A 22783-nucleotide genomic window follows, 5' to 3' on the forward strand; every position below is an offset into this window, starting at 1 on the left:
TGGCTCTAAAAGCTATGAATATAAACTGTACACTCCTCCAGATATGTAGAAGCCATATTTGAATAATCTAATGTAAATTGAATAAAAGCAATTTCTGTTTATATTGGTTCAAGGGATACATATTTGAGATTTGCAAAAATTTTCCCTCAATTATCTCCATTGCTCAAGATGTCAAATTTTTATGGTAGTAAGAAATCATCATTTCCAACTTCAGATCTAGAGATAATCTTCCTCATCTAAGTTACAATTTCCATTTCTAATATCTAAGAAAAAAGAGCTTGTTAAGCAAATTAACATTGTGGAAAGGGTTTCCTGGAGGCATATTTAACCTACTTGCAAGGCCAACTACTTTATAATACATGGCTTACATGCAAATGAGAAACTACTAAATGTAAATTAGTTTGTTCATTACAATAATCTATTGTGGCTTAAAAACCCATTATCATTAGTTAAGTAATTGTGATAAAGTTATGAAACTGCAATTCTATTAAAAATCATCCACTCTTGATTTCCTTCCCTGAGTCACTCACCAAACTTACTCTTGGGGAGTCTTCCCCATCTCAATCCTTCTGAAAGGTTCTCAGGCCAAAAAACATAGTCTTCTTGACTTCTCTCTCACACCCTACCCAAAATCCGTCAGCTAACAATGTAGGCTCTAGCTTAAACACCCATGTACACACAGACACAGACACACATGCAGTCTTTCCACCTCTTGAAGAATTCTTTCTTAGTCACTTCTACAAGCTTCTCTTCTAACTGGTGCTAATATGTCTTCAGGGAGTATCTTTCCAGGACTCTGCATGTTCCTTCTTGGTTATTTATAGAATGCCTTCAAAACCTGTATCTCCAGCCCTGGCCTCTCCCCTAATCTCCAGGCTCTGTTCAGTGGCCTGACAGGCATCTAGGATATCCAGTAGTCAACTTCAACACACTCTCCTGCACATCAGACAGGCTCCTCCTCCCAGATTCCCCATTTGAATAACAAGTGTCAGCAAGACCTGGTCACCGAGCTACAGGCTCCTCTTTCCTCCTTACTTCCTCCATCCTACCGAGGCATCAAACACTTGCAATTTGCATGTTTTTAATTTGTTGGTGTTTCCTTGTGATTCTGCTAATTTCTGCTTCATGTTGAAGATAAATTATCTCTAAATTTTATTATTTTTATTATTATGTAAACACCCTACTTATCCCTTTTAATATTATCCTTGTTAGAGTCTATTGTGTCTGATACGAACAAATAATATGTTAAATAATATATTAGTAATACACTTAAAAAACCCATTTGATTTCTTAAAGTTCCCTCATACTCTTCGTCCCTCCTCTACTTACTACTCCTCTGGTTTTAGGTAGCTTATTGCTGTTCTCTTCATTTCCCAGATGTTAATTTACTTCCCCTCCATTTAGGCAAGACAAGCAGGCGGGAGGTTTTCTCCGCAGAGACGTTGCAGGCACAAGCTTAGCATAAACTTCTCTGTTGCAATCCCTTGTTATCTTCTAGACTCTCAGAGAAACAAACCCAACAGTAAGCCAACAAATTATTTAAAACAGAAACAAAATTGAAGCAATGAGTCATAGAAATATTTTAGTGCCTTTTCTTCCCTGTTTTATATGCTACATCTGGGAATTTGCTGGGGGTGTTGTTTCATTCACTGGGGCTGGCGGTTTCGACTCTCAGGCACGAATGAAAGGGTAGCGTCTGGAGATGTCTAGAGGGTTGTGTGTGACTTTTACTTCATTTTTGGGCAAGTTCAGCTAGGGGAGAAAATATAAAAATCTAATATTTAAAATAGCATTTATAGGCTTGATGACAAGAAATTGAGCTAGACATCTTGTTTCCAAGGATTTTCTTCTCTAATGTTTCCTTATTTGTTATCTTCCAGATTGATTCCACACTCTCCCAAGGCAATCGTAGACGGATGGACGAATGTGAGCATGTGCGCACACACAGAGTAACATCCTGAGTGGGCAACAGAGTTCACCGCACGTCTCCCAGAGACAATGTGAGGATCTTTGAAGGATGGCAATACTTTGATACTGAACACATGCTATCTCGAAAAGGCATCACATAACCACCATTAAATTACAGACCAGTTTGCAAATACCCATGTGCACATCCATAGAGAATAGAATACTTTATAATTTTAACTTTGCCACTTGCATATTCTCAAGATAAGGAAAACCCAGGATTTGCTTGTCTCTTTACTGTTAGAGTAAATATAACTTGATACAATTTGACAGAGGGATGCCTGATAAGGGACCCATGGTAAAAGGCTGATTTTTAATCATTGAGGATAGCAAGAAATAGATGCTATTTTTATTCAGTTGAATTATGCCAGTTTTTAACAGTTTTGTTAAACTGTTATAAGCAGAAATGTGTATTTTGAAAGGACAGATTAAACAATGAAAACAACATAGGAAATACTGTGGAGCCTGTGGACCACTGCCCCACTATAATCTGGTCCTTCCCTCTGCTGTCTGCTAGATGCAGTACTTCCTGGTCACCCAGGTTTGCTTGTGTAATTAAATTATTACCAATGAACTGTAAGCAAATGGGTGTGTGTAACATAAGTGAAAGGAAAACCGACTCGGAACTTCCTTTCTTTTGCTCCCCAACACATCGGGACAAAGCCACGCTGCAGTCAGCTGTGCCCACGCAGAAGAGGCTATTGCCCTAAGGGATGGCAGAACGACAGAACGGAGTGAGGAAACCCTCAGTCTATTTGAGGCTGGGAGCATCTGGGCCAGTGTAGGAGAGACGACTGCAAAAGCACACCCTTTGGGAGGGGACGGGATCATCCCTACAATGTAATGGCAGCCACAAAGAGGGCAGGCCCATTAGGGATGCCCCGTGGGAAGAAGCACAGCTCTGGAGGAACACAAATGCATTTTTTAAGAGAAAGTTCATAATTTCCACTTCCATGTTTCCATCCAAACCACTATGCACACGTTGGTACTTATTTTCTCACACATATTGTTTCACCCCCTTCCTTTATGTGTACAAACTGGTGGTGTTAAAACTATAATGATAAATCTACAACTTGCATTTTCACTAATCACATAGTGTGCTATTCAGTTGAAATCTTATAAACATAGTGTGCTCTTAATAGCTGTGCAACAGCTCTATATGGACTCAATCCTAAAATCATATGCAAAAATAAATTCCATCTTAAAGAAGTAAAAACAAAATGTTTAAGAAAATATGAAAAAGAAGACATTCTGTAGAACTGTTTATAATAGCAGTGAGAAAGGAAAAAAAAAAGAAACAAGTGAAATGATGATAATACCATGATTAAGTTTTTCTCTTCTTTAAAATGACCTTTGGTTATACTCCAGCATCTTAAAACATTTAGTTAAAAACCAAAGGCTAGTATCATGTGTGCAAAAGATAGGTAGGGAAGGGAACTGGGCAAACCATGCTAGAAGATCAGTGGAGGGCAGGTACGGTGTGACGGGCTTTAGAACAAAGTGGTTTTGTACAGAGAAAGGCTTATTGTGGTGACTAAGAAACCACCGAGACAATTCTGTAGAATGTGGAGTCATTCTTCGGGGGGGAAACTCTGAAACTATACGAATGGTCAAGTCATTGATATTTGTATATTAAAAGAAATGTGACTTTATTTGGCAGTCACAGTATACTGAGGCCTTGGAGTGGTAACTGGGTTACAGTTGACATGACCAGCTGTATTTGGTGGTCTACGAAGGAGTAGAGTGCGAGAGGAATTCTTGGAGAACCCGCGGAGTGTTGGGTGCAAGCACAATCTGACAAGTGTGAACTTCGTTGCGGAGAGAGATGAGACTGGATTAACATTTTAGAAATACCACTCACAGCAACCCAGGAAATGGATCTCAGAAAGAAGGAGACAACTTGTGCAAAGGCACAATCCTATTGGGCCAGTACAAAAGCAGAGTCAGCACGCGTGGAAAGAGGGAAGGCAGATTTGAGAAATGAGACGTGGAAAGCCTAGCAAAATGGCACATTTGGGTTGCTTTCTATGTATCTTGTTTCAGTGCCTTAGTGGATGATGATATCACTCATAAATTCTTGGAATTCAGGAAGAAGAGCTAATCTTAGAAAATAATCTTATCCAAAAAGGTTAACTTTTTCAGACACTTGTGATATATCAGTTGCCTGATTCTTAATGCATAACAATGGAAATAGAAGTTTCAATATTAAGTTACAGCAAATGAGTTTTCTCTCTTTCAAGGGCACGAATGTGACACACTTAGCAGGATATGATGTAAGAACAAAGTACTTTAGTGATTACATTTCATTTGATTTCTCTAACTGTAATTGGTTTCTTTCTTTTCTCCTCCACTCAGCACATGGATGTCAGTAATTTTTGAAGACACAGACTAAATCCAGAAAAATATATCTACATCTAAATTCCCTTTCTACTGCCTCTGAAAATTAGATATTTTAATGCTACATTGAAAACACCTAAACCATGATAACAATCTTATGGTGTATTATGCTGTGCACCCTCTTTCCAGATAAATTATTTAAAATTTAGTGTGACAATGAAGGCATAAAAAGCATGCTAAGTATGGGGACAGAAAGATGGCTTTTCTCTCCATGTTCTCTACCACAACTCCAGTTTGGGCCCATGAGCTCTGCTGACTATAACCCTAGAGTATATGCGCTGAATTCTGCAAAATGTAGGGAATAGAAAGGACGCGTACAGAAGCACAAAAAATCATATAAAAATCTGCCTTTTTCAACACTATTGAGCCAACCCCTTTGTTTGCCTTTTCAACTCAAGACAGGTGATTGAAAGCCCTAAGAGTCAGCACTGCCTACGGAAAGGTCATGACTTATGAGAAGTTAGCATTTGGAGTTTCAAGGAGCTTTTTGCTCAGGGCTGTGCAATACTTCAAACTGAGATTGTCATGATGAAACTGTACAGACTTTAAGGATTTACAGGCTTATATGTTTGTTCTTACACTTCTCACAGAGCCATCACGCTGGCTAGAAAGCAGGCTGTTACTCTTTGTTTGATTTAGTTTCAGAGTGTTCATTGTGCCCAAGTGATTACTTCGTTTGGTTAAAAGGACATAAAAATTACAAAAATAGGTCTGCTGTTTTGTAAATTGGTTATCTTCTGAAATACAACAGGTAATAAAAGCAACTGAATTATAAAACGCTAATAATTAGTGACATCCATCAAATGCTTACTACGTGCCATTCAATCTTTTCAAGAATTTCTTACACCAACTCCATGCAATAGCTATAAGGAAGAAATAGAATTAAGTTATTTTGTGTAAGGTGATACATTTAAGAGCCTGAAACAGAATAAAAGCAAAAGTTTCACTGAGTTTTATAATTAGTAAAAGCACAAATGAACAGATCTTCCAGAAGAGCACAACTTTGTAAGTATTCATAAAGAAGTAATCCAAAGGTTCATTATTATCACTTCCATTTTAAAAACTGAGATGATAATGCTGATGGCAGTTAACTTTTGTTGAGTACTTTTTATGTTTCAGGCACTATTTTAAATGCTTAAAATCCATTAACTCCTTGGATTCTCAAACAATTTTATGATTTAAGTACTATTAATTTCCCATTTGACAGATGAGGAAATTAAAAAACGGAGAGGTTAAGTAACATACCCAAGGTCACAGTAAGTGGTTTAGCTGGAATTGACTGATGGAAGCGAAGCATATCAAGAACAGAATTCTCTTTTTTTTTTTTTTACGAGTGATCCACAATCTTACTGCACATTAGAATCACCTAGGGAACACTACGAACCAGGATGCTGGGCTCTGTCCTGGACCAATTAAAACCAGAGTGTCTGGTGAGACCCAGGGCTCAGTTTGTTACAAAAGCTACCCATGTCATTCTAATGCAGCTAGGGCTGGGAATCTCTGTATTGCAGAGAAACAAGACTGCTGGTTTTATTCTCAACAAATAACATTTGGGCTCAAGTTCAATGACAGGAGGTAGATTAAAAAATCAGTAGTAAATAATAGAACTATACCACTATTGCTTTGCTGTGGGAGAAAATTTATTAGCATTGATTGCGAGCAAGAAAATTATAGCTATCTTAAAACTAAGAGTCCCAGAGCGAATGTAGAGTCTTGGGTTTATTTAATGAATGTCAAAGCTGACTTCCTTATCAGTTTTAATTGGATAGTAAATTCACCATATTGTTTCTATAAACAGTTCAAGAATACCATGTTAGGAGAGGCCTTGCGGGGTCTTTTTTTAATTGAGCTCAAACAGATGGTTAATCTCTAAAATGTTAATTTCTTTCTGTGGGTTCTATTTTTCATGGCACTTTGAAAGACACAGGGCAATATTTTCAAGGCATAAGAAATACTTCTTTCAACTCAAGTGAATACACGCCACTATTTTTCCCACTGTTTTATAAGTAGGGTTTCAATAACAAATAAAGTCCCAAAGAGAAGTCTAGGATATAAAACTGTTTGCAGTATGATCGAAATTGTGAGTACAATTTAAACACTATGCCCTCTCTTGTGGGCAAATAAAAGGGCTAGGAGAAAAAGGTAAGTTAAATAAAAGACAATGTTTGGTAAATTTTATCTGTTGAGGGAAGTGAGGACAACTACTGCTTCTAATAAGAAAATTATTATTAGAATAAGAAATTATTATTCTAATGATAAGGCACAGTTACAAATGCATAAGTTTATAACCACATTCCCTGACTTTCCCCCTATGTTAGGATTCTTCAATCACGGGAACTCATAGAAGAACTAATAGCAAATGTAAATTGTGGAGAGTAAAACTCAGTGCTCTTCTCCAGTGATGGAGGGTTAATTCAATAGCCCCACTAACAAAATATCGCAACCAAGTGCCCGTGCAATCCAGTCTGGTCCTCGTTTCCTTACCCACTAGACTCGTTACCCGTCACTCTGACAGCAGAAAGAGTCTGGAAGAAGATACTCTTCCTGGAAAGCACGGACACCAGTTTAGCCAATTTGTTGCTTTTTACTTTAAAGTTATTTCTTAATTGCAGTCAGGTTTCTTGAAGTGCAGGCTATTTCTCTTTCAGAGGCCATGACCTTCTCATTCTCATGGGTGACACAAAACCACCCATTCACAGGGCTGTGGCTTGTCACACCAGGTCTTTGGCACACTTTCCCCCTCACCACAGGTGACTCGCCAATTGTTTGTGTCATTTCCTCCCTCACCGGTGTGTTCCTCCCATTGTAACTCCAAATATCAAAATAGGTCATTCACAGACAATAGCACAGGGAAATAAATGATAAGATCTAGTCTTTTTTTTTTTCTTTTCTTTCATAACATTGACTAGTGGGGAGGAAAACTTTTTGGCTCATTATTCATATCCTAAATTTTTTCATATTATTTCCAGCATTGCAATATTTCTGTCAGTCCTTAAAAAATAAATCTTAGGGAAAATTACCTGTTGAGAGGAAGATATGTCCTTTAGGGATACATTTTTTGAAAACTATTGGCAAATTTTCAATAGTCTAAGAGGATTAATAATATCAGCTTCTCTCTTATTATTTAGTTTGCATTTCCCAGAGTAATCTGAGGCCTATAATGTAAGTATATCATAGCGCCAAGAAAAGAAGTTCAAGGGCTATACTGCTTTTGTAGATAATAATAAACATATTTTATTTGGAATATGGAGCTCTACAGCAGTTGTCCCAAAGGGGTGTGTGTGTGTGTGCATGCGTGTGTGCGCACGCATGTGGGTGTGTGTGTGTATTCAGTGTTTCTCAAACTTTTTTTCCTATGCTGTACATTTTTTAAAATTTTTATATTTTTTATTCTATTAGATTTGTAGTCACTTCTACCATGGACCGAGTTTCAGAATCTGAATGTATAAATAGTATAAATACTTAATGGTGACCTGACAACCTGAGTGATTCTGAATGTCATGGAGTATGAATCCGAAACTCAATAAGAGCTCCCAGTTCTCTGTGATCCCTGTCTCTCTGAGACTGAGGGAACCAAAACCCAGGGGCTGCATATCTGGGGTACAGAGAGAAGATACTAAGGTTCTACACTCAGTGAGGGTTAAAAGTCTACACTGTCCTTGAAAATCTTTTAAAAATCACTCAAATCAGTGTTGAAGTCAACTATAGAACAGCCTCTCCATGTGTTCTTTGCAGTCAGTTTTGCTGCATTTTGGTTTTATTTACTGCAATATAAAAGATCACCGTGCTGTGTGCTGAGCAGCCCATGTTGTGCTCGGCTTGTATTTCAGGGCCAAGTTTTACTGGAGGATAGGAGAATGTACATACATGTGTAAAACACGAGAACCACACTCAGTGCGGCACACGAGCTCCCTCACTATACTGACTGAGCACGGTGCTTGGTGTCTTCCAGGCACCACTCTGTGTGCTGGGGAAAGGGACATACAGCGAACAAAGTCCCTGCCAACACAGGGCTCGTGTCCTAGGGAGCAGAGAGAGATTGCACAAATATATAAGGAAATGTATAGACTGTAGATGATGATAAACACCGGGGAGAAAAAAGTACTGCAGGATAAAGAGTTAGGGCACTTCGGGGGTATAGGGATGGTTCACATGGGGCAGCGAGGAAAGTCTTAGGGATAAAGGGGCTATTTGAGCAGGTCTTCAAGACAGTGCCTGCGCTGCTACTGTCTGGAGGAAAAGCGTGGAAGCTGGAAGAAAGAAGGAGTATAAATGCCCTGGGGGAGCTTGCTTGAGCCTGGCAACACAACTGCTCACTGTCCATGTGGCCTGGCAAGTGGAAGAGACTTAATTTAAAATTATTTTCTCTGTGCCAAGAACATAGAGACAAATTCCTGTAATGTAAATAATTTAGCACTTCCTATTCAGCAGGCAGCACTCTAAGTACTTTATATGTAGTGTTTATTTCCCATAACAAACCCTCTGAGATAGTTGTTACTCCCTCCATTTACAGAGTGCGCAGCTGTAGCTTACAAATTCTAAGTAACATGCCCAAGATCCCAGAGCCACAGGTCACTGAGGTCTGGTTAGTCCTGAAGCCATCGGTTTACAGAGCCTAACCTGCTAAGCCCCATTGCCTACCAGGGCACTTAATTATGACATGATTCCACTGGGAGCTCGCTGCAGAGCCTGCTCTTCTCAAACCAGTGAATCACGGAGAAGTGCTATTTACAGCAACATTTGGGAAACAGACAGATTCTGTGTGCTAGACAAATCTCTATACATTCAGAAAGACAAAATCCAAAGTTTCTAGCCGGAAGTAGATAGCTTTTTTTTTTTTTTTTACTTTCACCATATCATGAACACAGTACAGCTTATACCTAAACATTTAATAAATTCTAATACTACTCGTGTACACAGAATATACATTCATGATTAAGATTTAGACTTTTGAGTATAGCATTAAAGGCTAACCTATAGCTATGACTAAACGTGTATTATAATAAAACTTTGTAATATTTGAAGGTGCTGTCTATACTACTCAATATATCAAGGATCATTTAGCATTATGCACTGTCGCTTTATCAAAACATTTAATTGAAACAGGCTTTCAAACCTGCAATAATGAACTGTCCTTTGATCATCAAATTTCAGTGACAGTGTGAATCACAGAGAGCGTCTCTAACCCCTGCCTCCGCAGGGGTCCCGACTCGCAGGCAGGCTGTTGCCGACACCCATCCGGCACAGCTCGGTTATTCCCATCAGGCAGGTACTAGCACACTTTAAGTTTGAGGAGACAATGCATTTCCATTAAATCAGAGCTGAAAATTCAAATCAAGTTTTAAAAAGAACTGAATATAATATCTTCATGATATTATAAAAAAAGTTATCATGATATTATAGAAAGTTAAAACAATTGACTTTCTATTATATTAAACATCTTCACCATCTCCAGCAATTTCAGTGTAGATATATGAAAGAAGTATTAAGGCCAGATAAATTTAGGACAAAAAAATCAATTATTAATTACTCAGTAAAAGCTTTTTGTTATAATACTCTATTGATTAAACAGTTTAACCAGTTAAAAAACATACAGTCTATCATATATCTAAGTTATTTTTGTTTTCAAAAATTTTTCAAGTAGAATGCATATTGCCTTATTTATTTTAGATTCCTGTGTATATAAACATTTTATACAGGACACAAAATCACAATAACCTTAACATATGAACTGCCCCCAAACATATCCCCAGCTCACAACAACCATACACAGTAGAAATAAAACAAAACCTGACATGACGCACCCAGGTCGCTCGACCGTGACCTTCACTTACAGAACATGCATTCAGTAACAGTAAAACTTCCTAAGGAAATGCCGGGTAAGTAGGGACTTATTATCCAAAGTATGCGTCCTTCCAAATTCTAAAACAACATTTCATTAAGTTTTGCTTGCTTCAGTTTTTCTAAGGGCTTACTAAAGACAAGAAAACAACAATTTTTATGAGAAAACGAGAAACATATTTACTGTGATGATATGAGTCAATCCCAGGCAAAGTAATCAATACATTTCGAGCAATACAAAAATAAACAACTTTTTTCCTATGTTTCTTGAAGTCCCCAAATAGTCTTCGAAGACAACATGGCAAGTGATTGAAACCATGCATTTTTAGGCATTGTTGTATAAGCTGTGGAAGATGCAAAGTTTCAAGACTCATAACCTGGGTAAACCATTCGCGAGAAAATAAAAATGAAGGCAGGATGAAATGCTAAGCCTGCATCTGTCACATCTCTGACAGGGCAGGAATCACAATAACCTTACTTCCCATTATATCCCCAGGGGCCTGTTTTTAGAACCTGACGTGTAATTGTAACTCTGTTTCTCTGGCTATAAAGTGGGCCACTCCCCTTCTCCAGTGCTAATCCATCTGGGATCTGTAGGGCATGTCGGGTAGAATGGATATAGCCATATGTTCAAGGGTCTGCAAATTAATCTCAGGAGTTTGACAATTTTGATAAATAACACTTCTCCATGGCAAGATTAATATACAAACATTCTAGACAATTTGAGTTACCACATTTTAAACAAGAATCCTTGATTTCAGTGCCTCAGGGTGTTTTTTTTTTTAAATCCTCACTGGAGGACTTGCTTATTGATTTTTAGAGAGAGGGGATGGGAGAGGGAGAGAAGGGTAGAGAAACATCGATTTGAGCGAGAAACATTGATCAGTTGCATCTTAAACACACCCTGCAACCCAGGCATGTGCCCTGATGAGGGATCGAAACCACAACCTTTTGGTTGTTGGGATAACACTCCAACCCACTGAGCCACACTGGCCATAGTAGTGCCTCAGGTTTTATTTGTAATCATTATTGATTTTTTTGTAGGTAACCTTATTCAAGAAACAGGGAGCTAAGAGCACAGGTTCTAAGACCAGACTGCCTGGATTTGTATTTTGGCTCTACCGCCAGCTGTCAGATACTACACAAGTTATCCTGCCTCAGTTTCCCAAATGTGAAAATGGGATAGAACTTTCAATGTTTAACTAGTGTAGATGTCACTAGGCTGATTTTTTTGGAAAGACAATTTTCTTGTGTCCAACATTATCGTGCTTACTCTTCTACAAGTTTTAAAGATAAACATTTTTAAGGAAATAACTTATAATAGACATGCACATGGAAATATGAACTTATAATAGCTATCAACTTTTAACTTTTTCAATATTACTATTGCTGTTTAGGTGAGTGCTCTCTTTTCTTTACACCAAGTGTGTGTGACAAAGGTTCCTAACTTCCGAACATGGAGACATAGATTATACAAATTCAAACACAAAAAATGGGCTTAAAGAATGACATGGTAGTATGGTGCTTAGGGTAGAATATGTCATCTGTTTGCCATAAAAGTTCCCTACATGCAGGAAATGTGTGGAAGACAATCAGCATATACTGTCATTCGACATAGTGGAAAATAAAACAATGTCATATTTCTCAATGAAGGGAAAAACTAAGCATATGTGTGTGTCTCCGGTAAAGATTTCCAAGACTAATTAAAGTACGTAATCCTCCTTGGGTAGCAAAATAATTCCATCCTCGAGATCTGAGGAATGTAATGCTCTTATTGCTAACCTCAGAAAGCTATATAAAAAGTGAGACATTAGAGAAAATTAACTAAATATAAGTGAGAAATTATAAATTGTAAATAAGAATCTCTTCCTCTAAAAGAAAATTTGTAAATACACATGGATGTCCATGTATTTTGGGTTTGTGGTTTAAGTAGAGTGACCCACAGAGATGCATGTTGAAACTTCTTTGGTCTTTCAATATCTTCATATTGACAATTTTTCAAATAGTTTTTCTTTATTTCCATGGGTATCATGGTTAAAGAAGTATCAGTACATATTATGGATTTACTTATTATTGAAGGTCTGATTTGCTGATAGTTTGATAGCATGCTTGTGTTTACTAGTAAAAAGCAAGTTGCAACAGCTAAAACTTACAATTATGAAAATTCACCCAATATATAGTATAATGTTTAGGAAAAGACATTTGAACCAACCTTGTTAATAAGTGAAAGGCAAAACTACCATCGATTTCTGGAATTATAGTGGAAAATGCACTATAGTTTAACAGAACTAATTTGTCTCACAGGAAAACTAAATTAATATATGTTGAAGATTTTTATTTGTTTTAGTTGGGTTTATTAGGATTCATATGTAAATAACCAGTAAAAATTATAATTAAAATCAAAAGATAAATTGTATTTTAAGTATAGATTCCGTGGGGAAGGTCCAGCTATGCATTATATTATTAAACTCTTAAGTAGATAAGGATAGAGTAACTCAGATTGAGAAACAAAAAAAAGAAAGATTGATAGCAGTACCTGTAATGTTCCACATCTGTCCATTTTAGAACTTACTGAAAGCTGACATATCCCACTTTCAAAAACACAGCTGATTATTTCTGCATGTATTTTAAGAAATTATGCTTTAGTTATGAATTGTTGCAAGGAGCTTGTATATAATTTGTTAAGTCATTCTAACGAATCTTTCAAATTGCTTTTCTCTTTACAGCATTCCTAAGCTGACCAACTTAGTTTCAAATGAAACCTCTATAGTGATTAAGTGACCTTGTCAAACTCTTTCTTTTAACAAGATCTCTAATGGCACCACATTTGCTCTCTTTAAAGTGCCATTTATTCTTCAAAAGAGCAACGTGCCTATCTTTTCAAGCTGCATTTCTGGGAGTCACTTCAGTAGAGATCACGTGAGAAAGTGATCAGAAGCGGAGGTGAAAACAACATAGGCGCAACAAGAGTCGGTCAAATATAAACGACCTATTCTTAGGAAACTGAGTCTCTATAGTTTGAACTTCGACATGACCACACTTGCAGCATCAGGATAACATACTACTACACCACAATCGCCACGTATTTCTAAGGAAATACAGTTGATTACAAGGCACGACTGAAAAACTTCTGCAGCTTATATGTTTTTCCCCCTCTTAAAACTGTCACTCTTTGTTGCTCTCTCCTAGACCTTGTTAGCAAAAGCAATACGAAAGCAATGTATTTAATCAAATCATTCTCCAATGATAAAGGGAAGCTCTTAATTCTGGCATATCTAGTGATAAGAAGTATAACATTGTAACAACTCAGTCTGGGAGAATAATGTCATCAAGGATGAACGAAACTGTCCGTCTCCAAGGGAGACAGAGTTCTCGAAACTATCTGTTTGATGAGGCCTCATCCTTGGGCCTTGTGTGAGTTCTGCCTAGTGCAGCTGCAGCAAAACCTCTGCTAAGTTAGTTTAGTGAGAACAGCACCACCGGCACCCTTGATATCTGATCGAGTTCCCCATTCCTCTTGCTCACTGGCTGTAGAGCCCCAGCTGCCTGTGCTGTATTTTAGATGGAACCTAATCCCCTCTCTTGCAGTACCCTTGACACCTACCACAGTAGTCCTACATAAAATCATCCTTCACATTTAAAAAGTGTCAGGATATTTTTTTCATTGATAAGGGCATAGAACTTTCAAGAGAAATTAATCTACCAATATATTAATTTTTCAGATTCTGTCCAACTTTTACTCATCTTTAGGGTAAAGTATTAATTTTATCTGTTGACATAAGTGAGGGGTTGGGCAGATAATGAATTAGGAGTAGAGGAAAGTTAAAACAAAAAAGAAGTGGAATGTTGCAGGCAAGTTAGAAGAGAGAAGGAATAAAGATTTATACACAAACATAACTTTTGTTAATGTTTCAGTGTGTATTTAGAAAAACATAGCTCCACAGGGCCAACCGAGGATCAGAACCATGAAAGTATGATAGAAACGGGGCGGGCCAGCTGTGGAAATAACCAAAGGGGAGTGTGAAGAACGCAGTGGCCCGGGGTGGGCATGGGCCACCTTCCGATGATGGCAGCTCCCAGTCCACCCTAGCTGCCACTTCCAGGTAGCCAGTGTGCGTTGGTTAGCCGAGTTTTCCAAGAAACCAGAAATCCTCTTCCTCCGGAGAAGGGACTAAATGTAATTTTAGTGTGTGGTCCCACAATTCAAACAATTAGAGCAATAAATCCATGCAAAGGGATACCCCCACAAAGAAATGTGAGTAAAAATAAACATGCTTGGAATCAGAGAACATAATTAAGGGGAATTTCCCAAAGGTTTTGATGTTCCTCAACCTAAAGTACTCAAGTTGATTTTCTTTATCCCCAAGAGCCACATGAGTTCCTGCCCATGCCTGGCACCCCCACCCCATTCTTTTCTGGTTTTGAATCTAAAACACACACCACTCATACACAGATTTTGAAAAATAATGTTTAAAATGATTGCATGTGGATCAAGATAAATATCAAGACCCCGAGAAGAGAAAATCTGTAAATTCAGCTGAGCTCAGCCCAACCATTTGATCCCAGTTCGGATGACGAGCGGCCCACACTGACAGCGAGTGAGGGTCTGTACCAGCCGCCTCTGTCTGCTCCGCATGAAGACTTACACAGATGATAAACACTTTCGAAATGTGTTTTTTCTGGTTTATTCAACATTTTCAAAATAGAAATACAAAGCAACTACAATGTAAGCACTTTAGAAATACACTTTTTTTCTAGTTTATCCAACATTTTCAAAATAGAAACACAGTACAAAGCAAGTACAATGTAAGCAGAGAGAAGTGAATGCATCAAAAATTAGGTTTGTAACTTGTTAGAAGGAAAGAGTAGCAACATCTAAATAATTTGGGAAAAAAGACCTACAGTGAAAAGGAGTCTGAAGACAGATATGGCTGCGATAACTAGACTTGATGCTGGCATAACTGAACCTCTCGGGAAGTGAGCACCTATCTTGCTGAAATTACATGAGAAGAGTTAGACATTGGACTTCTACTGATGCGTGCATAAACAAATACAGCATCAAAGTGACGAAGCCTATACATGGACTAAAGTAAAACAAGAGTTTGGTGATTTAATTCGGGTATGTGTGAATATGTAACAGTCTTGTTTCAATGATATCTTCAGGCCCATTGGATAAAACCAGGTAAAATTTAGGGGGAAACCAATGGCAATTTCTCTCCTGATTGAAACCTATTATTTGCTGTGGGTTTCTCAGCTTCTCTCATTCTGTTTTCTAGCAATAAAATATATAGAAACTGAACAAACTAGTGATAGTGGGAAATACCGGCTCTGGCACAAATAATGCCCCCTTTTTATTACATAAAAGTATTTTATTACAAAATGGTAAGCATGTAATTCTGTAACAGCAATGTCACACTCAAGCACACCATGTGACATCTAGGTGACATGTTCAAAGTACTGTCCATCTTGTGAGAGACACTCACGTACCCTCCCAACCACACTCAATGGCGCTACTTCGGCTGGACCCAGTATCTGGGCAATTTTTAAACCACATTTTACTTATAAAATCAATCTGGTGATTCTGGGATCCATATACTATTAATGTCTGAAAGTCAAAAGACACGTGGTATGTAACTTTCCCACATCACAGAAACTTGTGGAAAGTTTTGGAAGAGGCCATATGGTTCTTCCTCCATTTACAAGTAGAAATGTGGTTTAACTGCTTCCCAGACAAATTATTATTAACCCTGTCATTTTCTCCCAACAAAAGGAAACTCCCAGTAATTCTCTCCCCCCACCCACCCCGCATCCCCACCAAATCCCTTTTATGGTCAAATGTGCATCTGTCCTGCTTAACTTTATTTCCATGGTCTCTTGTTCTAATGAGGGTTGAGAAATATCTTTCCCATCAAAAAACAACTATAACTCACAGTATTTTCTCTCTTCCATCACAATAGCCCAAATAATTATTCTTAACCTTTCCCCCCAGATCCCAGTCTTCGTGGTTATTTCTACGGCATAGCCATATCCCCCCTCCCCCGCCACCATATAGTTACCATTCAAAGAGTAGTCCAAATTGAAAGAAATGGATTGTAGAATATGTGGACTATCTCGTAACACAACTGCACTCTCTTAGAGTAAGCTCCTTTCTTTGAATCCCAGATTTCTCATTTGGCCCTTTTGACATATAATCATTGTTAAAGAGCCCAAATTGATAATGTTGTCTCTGATTTCATAATGATGCCCTGAAGTAATTTATGTTCTCAGTGCCTGGGAAAGAGATGATGCACGTACGTAACTTGCTCTTGGATAATCCGATCATCGAAACATATTATCCTTTAACTTGTATATAATGAATGCACATGGAAGAATGTTTACAAAATATTATACATATTAGAAACATAAAGGGTGACTATAACACCTAACAAAAGTCAAAGAACTGAATCAGAACCAGAAGGAACTCACCTGTGGTTTCAGAACTTCATTTACAATTATGAAAAAGTGGCTAAAGGCTTACCGCCGTGTCTCACAAAAACGTACTTCTACCGGCATTTATTTATCACATAGGGATACCACGGGCCTCTACCAGGTATTACCCACACTGAGCCTCAGACCATGCAGCTTCCCACAGGTTCTTGACATTGTCAGTTCTGCCCTGTTATCACAGGATTAGCAGATAACCAAATAATTACGATGGAAGTAATTTATTACCTAAGCTTGTGTTCCCCTCCATTTCTAAATTTTGGTTTTTCTTTCTCTGTTTTCATAGTCTACTTTTTTCCCTTCAGTCCATGGGGAGGAAATGATCCTTCAAGATCTTCAGCATTTCTTTGGCTCTCTCCTCTATTTTAGACATATTTTTAGTCTCATATTTAGACACACACACATACCCATATGCCTTAATACCTATCTTTCATATTTAATAAATACATACTTAATATTTGTTTGGCATTGCTCTGTCTCTTTCATTTACCTCCAAACTTATTTACAGAATAAGTTTACACAATCTCCGCTTCCGATTTCTGTTTCCTTAAGACCTTAATAACTTCTACCCACGTCACTTGTGTGAAACTGAACTTTTGAAGGTAGCCAGTGTCATCGTATTCAATGAAAGGAGACTGAGGCAATGAAGTTTCTCAGTCTCCTTTTAGCAGCAGTTGAAACTGCTCACCAATATCATTCCTGTGTCTTGCTATTGTCTCCCATCTTCCTTACCCTATGGTCCAAATGTAGAGACTCACAAAGGGTTTGAAATGACCTCTCTTCACTTCTCTGCATTTGCTCAGCACCTCTCTGACCTCACCTACCTCTTCGGTACTATATCCCTTCTGTAAATGACTCCCACAGCATCGTGCCTAACTGTGGCCCTTCCCCAAAATGTTTACTTGACAAGAATGTCTCACAGAAAATTAGAACATCCACCTCTCACTTAGAATCTGCTTGGTCCAAACATAATAGTTCCCTCTTGAAATAAACACACCCCTGCCTCTATCCGCCCTATTTCTGTTTAGGGTCTCTTTTTTTCCAAGTGACCTACATTCAAAATCCTAGATCATTGGGCCAACTAATTTTCCTGCTTGTATCCTGTCAAATAATTTGTTTATTTCCCCTGCATGATCTTTCCCATTCCATTGCATTTCTGTACTTCAAGATCGATTCTACCTTCTGCCTATACCATTACAATGACCTTTTAGTGGATTTTCCCAAGGCTGCATTTCTCAGCTCTCCTTTCCCAAATCCAACATACACAGTATGGGGCAAAAGTAGGTTTATAATTGTTCATAGGGAAAATTATACAACAAGTAATAATACAAGAATACAACTAACTCTGTGTCGTGTACACACGACTGTAAACCCACTTTGCCCCACCCTGGATTCACTGTATCACGTACATGGCCGTCTTAAATGATCACTTTCCTTGCGTCATCCTGTTTAACACAATTCTGGAGTACAAACTCCTAATGCTTAGTGTGGTGTTCTATGCCTTTCAGGTGGTTTTATCTTAGTTTCTAGTTCTGTCTTCCCTTCCCCTCCCTCTTTACCTCCCAGTGTTGGCAACATAAACCATATCTGCTTACTGTTTCTTCGGCATAGTTCATCCTTCCTGAGCTCAGCGTTCTTGTCCATGTATATGCCTCAACCTTCTTGAATTCTTTCTTTTCTCCTTCTGCTGCTAAAATCTTCACCTATGAAGACCTTATTATTTCAAGATTCTCTAAGCTTCCCACCTATGCATAAGACTCTATGCTTTCTAGAATCAATCTAACTGAAAGTAATTCCTCTTGTGTGCATGTTTCTAGTACCTAGTTTATAATCTGCACCAAGTCCTTGTTTCCTGCCCTGGCATGTGAGCATTTGGACCCTTGAATTTTCTTCTCCACCCCTTCCCCATGGGCTTAAATTTTTCATTACTTTGAAATCTTACTGCATTTTGCATAGTCTTACACAAAGCTGGAACTTTATAAAAAATAAGTAGAATGAATTCAGACAAAAACAATTACATCTAGAAAAATATGAGCTATACAAACTTGATCATTAGTCATTAATCCCTCCTGACTCTAGAGTTTACCAAAAGCCAAGTAAAAGTGAGTGACTTTGTACTATGCAAATTTCCCAGTCTTAATATTTAAAAATCCTTAAGTTAATGCAGACTTTGGCTTAATTCCCACAGGAAGAACAAAACCATTTCATTTAAATGCTCCCTCCTGTCCTCAAGAGTCAGGATTTTTTAAATGTGCGCAAGTGGGAGAGAAGGCAGAGGACAGTGTTGTGTTTTTAAAGTGACTTCCATAGAAAAATCAATTTTCTTAAAAAAAATGAACTGAAAGTGGAAAAACAAAATGGCAATTTTAGTAAAGAGTTTTCCCATCATAGAAATATATTTACATATAATATCAGGTTTAATTTTAGAACAAATCCAATACATAGGACTAAATCCAATACATAGGACTAAAATTTTTAATGGTGCTATTTTTTATATAATAAATCTATTTCTCTGATTGTGTACTTCAGTGAAATGGCAATGTATTGAATATCCTCAACGAAGAGACAATATCAGAATGTAAAACTTATAATTATGTTCCTGCTAATTTAGACTTTTTATTATTTCAGGATTTGATTACTGGAATTCTTCGTATTGATATCTAAAATAATCCACAAGGTCAATTGACAATTGAAGTAAATTTTATAGAAAAATATGGCTTTTGTAGAGTAGAAAAAAGAAAGAAGTTCATTTTGGGACATACTGAAGAAATGAAATAAGCATTTCCTTAAGAGAGAGGTCTTGCCCGCAGATGGACAACAACCCATTAAGTACGAGGACAAATGGTGTGCACAAGGGCTGCGGTCCACGTTTCACTTCGTACAGTCACGACCAGACAGGGGAACTGCTAACACATCCCCAGAGTCCCCCCGCCCCAACTACTGATTGTTGTAGTTGGACATTTAAATAGAAATGCTTTATGCAAAATAAAAGTGAGACTAGATTACTGTGCAGAAAACAAAACAAGAAAAGATAGTGAAACTATTTAAAAATGGAGTGGGAGCTGAGATCTGTTTAACTGTGTTCCCATATAAGCAGGCAATTAAAATTTATTAAGTTAAAGCAGAGAAATGACAATGCTTTTATGACAAAGTGAGTAAACAGCTATGAGCAAGAGAAACATCAGATGGATGTTTAATTTAGATCAGATGCTAACTGCTAATAAATCATTACATGGGCTATTAATGAAACAGATCTCTTCGGTTCAGAGTAAAAACTTACTGTACTTTATCAGTTCTGTCCTGGTGGCATCTACCTACTTAGATTCCACACAGAAAATCAAAGCACCACTCTTAAAACAGAAAGAAAAATGCCACATCTGTAGATCCATCAATTGTAACATCATTTGCTTACTGTTAACTATGAACTTTGCATTCTATCCAAGTCCATAAAATACTGAATTTATTATTACCAAATAAGGGAGGTTTCATTTGAATAAAAGCATTTTTCAAAAGCAGTCTATACCATATTTATGAACAAACTTTTGGGGGTTGCAGAAAAAATGGCTTTGAGTTAGAGATTAAATATTGATTTTATGATTTAGCTAGTCATTTAAAATAAACGATCTCATAAGTCAGGCTTAAGTCTTGTGGTTTCTCAGTGTCTTTCTCATTTTTTAGGCCAGGTCAAATAGCTCAGAGCTCTTCTCTCACTAATCCATTATAATCTGCTGAAGGAGTCCTTTTGATCAACCACTTAACAAAAATAAAAGTGACACTCAAGTGACATACTCAATGAATGAAGGTTAAACTTAACATCATCATTTTTTATGTACATTACGAGCATTATATTGGTCAATGGTACACAGAGATGCCCAACCCGGGCATTCTGCACGCCTCCCCCAGGCACCTCCTAACTCCCTTTTCCCACTCCGTTTTTCTCCAAAGTACTCACCACTGTCTGACATGCCACATACTTACCTGCTTCTGCACCATCTCCTTACCCTAGATGCTACGCTCCCAACCAGCAGGGGCCCTTGTCAATTCTGTTCACTGCTGTGTATCCAGCGCCAGGAATAGTGCTCGGCACTTAATAGGTACTCCAAAAATAGTTACTGAATGAGGCCATCCTTATTCTGGTTTCCTGGACTTCCAGCCTACGTTTCCTCTCTAAATATAAGTGCATTTTCCCATTAAGGTTTCTCTTATGCACAGAGCAACCTAGGTTCCAATGTGATTCACCTACTAGGTGTGACACTGGGTAAACTTCTCTGAGCTTCAGCAGAATGGGGACCAAGGAACTACCCGTGGGTTGCTGTGAGAAATGAACGAGGAAATTCATACCAAGTACTTAACACAATGCTTGACACATGTAAGTGTTCCATGAATTTTAGCTGGTATTATTCCTACCATTACAGCTATTAAATTATTTTCTTCTGTTACAAATAGCTCACCAGTTCTTAAAAGTACCTCATTAATAAATGAAACTAAGGACATTTAGATTCAGGGCTAAGGTTACATGTGGTTGAATCTCCTGAAAAAAAGCTACTTCCTGTGTGGGTTGCCTTCACGAAGCATCAATCCTCCTCTTGTGCTCCCACAGAGCTGTATATTCCTTTCTGTAGGAATCGCCACACTGTATTTCAATTAGTTGATTACATTCAGTCTTCTCTGCTACATTGTGTGGTCTTTTGGGGTATGAATTCTCTGTATCCTATCACAAAGCAGGCACTCTATAGATGTTTATTGGCCCAACAGATGAGTTAGTGTAAAGAAATGGGACTGATCCATCATTTGTAGTCACATCACACATGCACTTTCATTACAAAATTACATTTCTCACTAGATGGTGTAGATCCAGAGAGCAGGGTAGAGGTTTCAGTGTTGGAGAGTGATGCAGAGCAGAGCGTGTATGAGAATAAATGCAATGTACTGGAATTCAGTGATGTGCTGTGAATAAAAAGAGCTTAGAAGACCGATACAAAACCCATTCTTATTTTCTCAGAAATGGTTCCTCTATTTCAGTAGTAATGATCTAATTTATATCCATCTTACTTTGTGGAAGTGTGACTACCCAGGGAAAAATTCTAATAAAAACATACTTGATAAAGTTGGAAAGCAAAGTTATTACAAATGAGGACTGTGGAATATGAAAAAGGCTCACAGCTCGAGGTCTGACTACATGTAAACTCAAAAAACACTTAAGAGGTTAGAAACTCCTTAGATATTTAACACCACAGCAAACAAACTTTCAAGAAACTAATTTTAACTTTGCAGTCTTCCAAATGCAAAGTATTTAGAAATGCTACAACGTGATGATAAAAATGTGATGCTTTACACGGGATAGAGAATAGAAATGTGTACCTCTGGGAAGAGAAAGCAGCTTGAGATCGGCAGATTTTATTGCTGAAGTAGCCATTTAGTGGGTATTCAGAAGGAAGGATCAGAGAGAAAGAATCCAGTATGAAGTGGCTTCTCGTCTAAAACTACCACATGCTGTGAGTCCGCCCCTAGAGCAAGCTCCACATCAGGAAAGTACTTACATTAGGCCTCAGCCTGGCTGCCAGGTCATAATACTTCTCAGCTGCTTCATTGAGGCTAGCCTGTCTGTTAAAGAAAAAAAAAAACATCCAACTATCATTTATTTTAAAATTGCAGGTAAGTGAACAGAATCATCATGCAGCAAAGTTATATTAGCTTTTTAAAAATTACAATCACACCAATCAAAGAATACGTTGCCTGAGCAGGAAAAGACCATGCAAGAAATGAACACATTCAATGTATTCTTTATTGTCTTTTAGGCATTATAATTAGTATTTCAACACAATCCTATTCAGTTAATATTATTATTTTAAATTTATATATTAGGAATTAGAAAATGTTACTTTCTTTTTCCAAACTCACCCAGATAATATGTTAACAAAGCTGGGATTCTCTAGCTTCATGATGTCCCAGAAATATAAATTTATTTTAAAAAATAAATTGTCGAGCCCTGGCCGGGGGGCTCAATTGGTTGGAGTATTGTCCCATACACCAGAAGGTTATAGGTTCAATTCCCGGGGAGAACACATATGTAGGTTGTGGGTTTGATCCTTAGTTG

The 22783-nt window shown here is 37.8% G+C and overlaps 1 protein-coding gene across 1 annotated transcript in view; it reads right to left on the reverse strand.

The window, feature by feature from the left end:
- Positions 1 to 22783, reverse strand: part of TMTC2 (transmembrane O-mannosyltransferase targeting cadherins 2) — a 398129-nt gene that overhangs the window by 25070 nt on the left and 350276 nt on the right. The window contains exon 11 of the mRNA XM_024572656.4: positions 22227 to 22290. Within this exon, the coding sequence (XP_024428424.2) occupies positions 22227 to 22290 (64 nt within the window). The remainder of the gene's footprint in view (positions 1 to 22226; positions 22291 to 22783) is intronic.

This window comes from Desmodus rotundus, chromosome 3 (assembly GCF_022682495.2).
Source record: "Desmodus rotundus isolate HL8 chromosome 3, HLdesRot8A.1, whole genome shotgun sequence".
NCBI lineage: Eukaryota > Metazoa > Chordata > Mammalia > Chiroptera > Phyllostomidae > Desmodus > Desmodus rotundus.